The 3,522-nt window shown below is 45.2% G+C and overlaps 1 protein-coding gene across 1 annotated transcript in view; it reads left to right on the top strand.

The window, feature by feature from the left end:
* Positions 1-3,522, top strand: part of PRMT7 (protein arginine methyltransferase 7) — a 50,014-nt gene that overhangs the window by 22,654 nt on the left and 23,838 nt on the right. Inside the window, exon 5 of the mRNA XM_012811098.2 lies at positions 2,585-2,693. Coding sequence (XP_012666552.1) covers positions 2,585-2,693 — 109 coding nt within the window. The remainder of the gene's footprint in view (positions 1-2,584; positions 2,694-3,522) is intronic.

Genomic DNA, 3,522 nt, shown 5'->3' with positions numbered 1-3,522 from the left:
CCCAACTATTTTTCTTAGAGATGGCGTCTCTCTGTTGTTTAGGCTGTTCTTGAACTCCTGAGCTTAGGCAGTCTACCCATCTTGGCCTCCTAGAGTATTAGGAATACAGGCATGAGCCGCCATGCCTGGCTTTTTCCTTTCTCTCTTTTTTTTTGAGACAGAGTCTCACTTTATCGCCCTCGGTAGAGTGCTGTGGTGTCACAGCTCACAGCAACCTCCAAGTCACAGCTCACAGCAACCTCTAAATCCTGGGCTTGGACAATTCTCTTGGCTCAGCCTCCTGAGTAGCTGGGACTATAGGAATCTGCCACAATGCGGGGCTATTTTTGTTGTTGTTGTTGCAGTTTGGTGGTGGCCAGGTGGTATATTGGGCTGGTGCACTACCCACTCAGCCATAGGTGCCACCCTGCTTTCTCTTTAATAAAACCAAGAACTTTACTAACCAGCCTAAGCAAGAGCGAGACCCCATCTCTAAAAATAGCTGAGCATGGCTCAGCGCCAGTGGCTCAAGCGGCTAAAGCATCAGCCACAGACACCTGAGCTGGAGGGTTTGAATCCAGCCTGGGCCTGCCAAACAACAATGATGGCTGCAACCAAAAAAATAGCTGGGTGTTGTGGTGGGTGCCTGTAGTCCTAGCTAATTGGGAGGCGGAGGCAGGAGAATCACTTGAGCCTAGGAGTTGGGGGTTGCTCTGCGCTGTAATGCCACGGCACTACCCAGGGTGACAGCTTGAGACTCAGTCTCAAAAATAAAAAAGAAAAATAGATGAGTGTTGTGGCGGGCACCTGTAGTCCCAGCTACTTGGGAGGCTCAGGCAAGAGGATCACTTGTGCCCAAGAGTTTGAGGTTGCTGTGAGCTGTGACTCCAAGGCACTCTACCCAGGGTGACAAAGTGAGACTCTGTCTCAAAGAAAAAAAAACAAATTAAGAACTTTACTAAGAATTTCTAGGAGACCTTTCCTCAGGTATCATTGGCCTGAGCAGGGTTAAATCTCATTCCTCACCTCGGCCCTGGCAAGAGGGATTCAGTTCCCTTTAGAGCAGACAGGCCACATTGGTAAAGAAAGGTCACCTCCTCACACTATACCATACACCTGATTAGAGGGGAAGGGAAGGACACAGAATAGATGCTGGGAAGTAAACCTCAGTGACCATTCCTGGTAATGTTTTGGGTGGGACCTTGAGCTTCCTGGTGGGCTGAGAAGACGGAGGCTGTGTGTGGTGAGAACCTGCAGGTCCAGGGGAGGAGGTGAGGAACAGTCGGAAGGCAGAGGGACTGAGAGACAGTGCTGAGCCTGTGATACTGTCAAGGGTGGCCGCAAAGTGACTGATGAAAACTGGGCTTTGGGGCCCTGTGAAACCACTGCCAAAAACTTCAAGCCAAATCCTAGAAATAATTTGAAGTGGGTTTTGGATATTTATTTTCCAGCCAAGCACATATGTGTTCCTTATGAAAGAATATAGTATCTCTCCCTTAATAATAGTTTAAAAAAAAAAAAAAGGAAGTTTTCGTGGTAGAAAATGTGGAAAATACAGAAAAGGATTTAGAAACACTGAAAATCTTGTCATCTGTGTGGGGCCACATGTGAATCTGTCTGTTTCATGTACTAAGGTGGTAGGAACGGTGGAATCTAAACTGGGTAGGTTGCAAACTAGGAGTTTGAGGGGCTTATGTTCATGGAAGACTTCTGGAAAGGGGGGATTGTGCTGCCCTGGAAGTTGGGTTTGATTTGGCAGGCGGGGCTAAGTTGTAGCTCAGGCTTACCCAGTGAACTGTGAAGGTCCACACAGCTAGAAGCATTGGTCATGGGGTTGGGAGAGTGAAGCTGGGAAGGTGAGATGGTCTGTACTGTGGAAGGCCTCAGATGCAGTAGTCCCCCGGTCTGTGGTTTCATTTTCCATGATTTCAGTTATCCCCCCATCGAAAATATTAAATGAAAAATTCCAGAAATAATTCATTGGTTTTGAATTGTATGCTGTTCTGAATATTGTTATAATTGTTCTATTTTTAGTTAATCACTTACTGGGCCTAATTTATAAATTAACATTTATCATCAGTATTATTAATTAGAAAAAGCATAGTATGTTTGGGGTTTCAGGCATCCCCTGGGGGTCGTGGAATGTATCTTCATGGATAAATCCCACAGGGGGGGACTATACCATAAGAAAAGGCTGTGTTCTGCCAGCATTGGGGATTGTGTCTCACTATCTCACTTTTCTCCAGAGAGCACAGCACATGTCCCAGGTGTGTTTTTTGTGAGGGGAATCCCCTTCCTGGGCCTTTGGTGTCCCCTTAGCGTAGCACTGACACCTACTGCCCTAACTAGGTAGTGCAGCCTCAGCCTCCCTTGAAAACCCACTGTGTCTGGCTTGTAGCAGGAACTCCTCCTGAACACAGGCTAAACCTAACTTTACTTGCATTTCATGTGTCATTTCTTTTCATTTCATGAAACACATTTGGAGACTAAAGTGTTTAAGTTACAAATCTTAGGATCAGAATCAAAGGATATCTCATTAACCTTGAATATTGGGGTATTATTAATTGTTGCTCATTTTTCTTTGGGTTTTGGCTCTGATTTCTAGGTTTTCAAGCCTATGGCTGATGCTGCTGTGAAGATTGTAGAGAAAAATGGCTTCCGTGATAAGATTAAGGTTATCAACAAGCATTCTACTGAGGTGACCGTGGGGCCAGGTGAGAGCTACACATTCTGTGTAAAGCTTTATTTAGTTTTGTATGAGAGACAGAAAGGTTTATTCCAGTTACCTGGAATAAATCCAGGTCATTGCCCAGCAATAGGGCCTCTCTGTGTGATAACTCTGATAGTAAGTGTGATAGTAAGCGCTTGGCTTCTCTTGATGTTTATTTCTCTACTGGCTAAAACTTGCCAGTCCTTAGTAAACCAGAGTTCATCAAGTATAGCAACGACACAAATGAAACCTTTTGCATTAAGCAAGTTGGAATTCTTTTTTTTTTGGAGACAGAGCCTCAAGCTGTTGCCCTGGGTAGAGTGCTGTGGCATCACAGCTCACAGCAACCTCTATCTCCTGGGCTCAAGCGATTCTCCTGCCTCCGCCTCCCAAGTAGCTGGGACTACAGGCACCCACAACGCCTGGCTATTTTTTTTTTTTTTTTGGGTTGCAGCCGTCGCTGTTGTTTGGTGGGCCCGGGCTGGATTCGAACCTGCCAGCTCAGGTGTATGTGGCTGGCGCCTTAGCTGCTTCAGCCACAGGCGCCAAGCCACAAGTTGGAATTCTTATGTGACTTAGCTCTCTGAAATTTCATCAGACAGAAGTGAAACTAAGCAGAAAGTGGTTTACTTGGTACTAACACTCCATCTCATATACAACAGGAACTGTTTCCTATATAGTACCATCTCTCAAGGTGTCCAGAATATCTTTTATAGTCTAGGACAGTGATTTTCAACCAGTGTGCCGAGGCACACTGGTGGGCTATCAGAGAATTTTAGGTATGCTGTGAAAATCTTTAAAGATCATTAATTCATTTTCTTTTTTTTTTTTTT

The sequence above is a fragment of the Otolemur garnettii genome, unplaced genomic scaffold (assembly GCF_000181295.1).
Source record: "Otolemur garnettii isolate 467f Iridium unplaced genomic scaffold, OtoGar3 scaffold00151, whole genome shotgun sequence".
Lineage (NCBI taxonomy): Eukaryota > Metazoa > Chordata > Mammalia > Primates > Galagidae > Otolemur > Otolemur garnettii.
The sequence above is the reverse complement of the archived record's forward strand: the minus strand, read 5'-3'. Positions and strand labels throughout refer to the sequence as shown.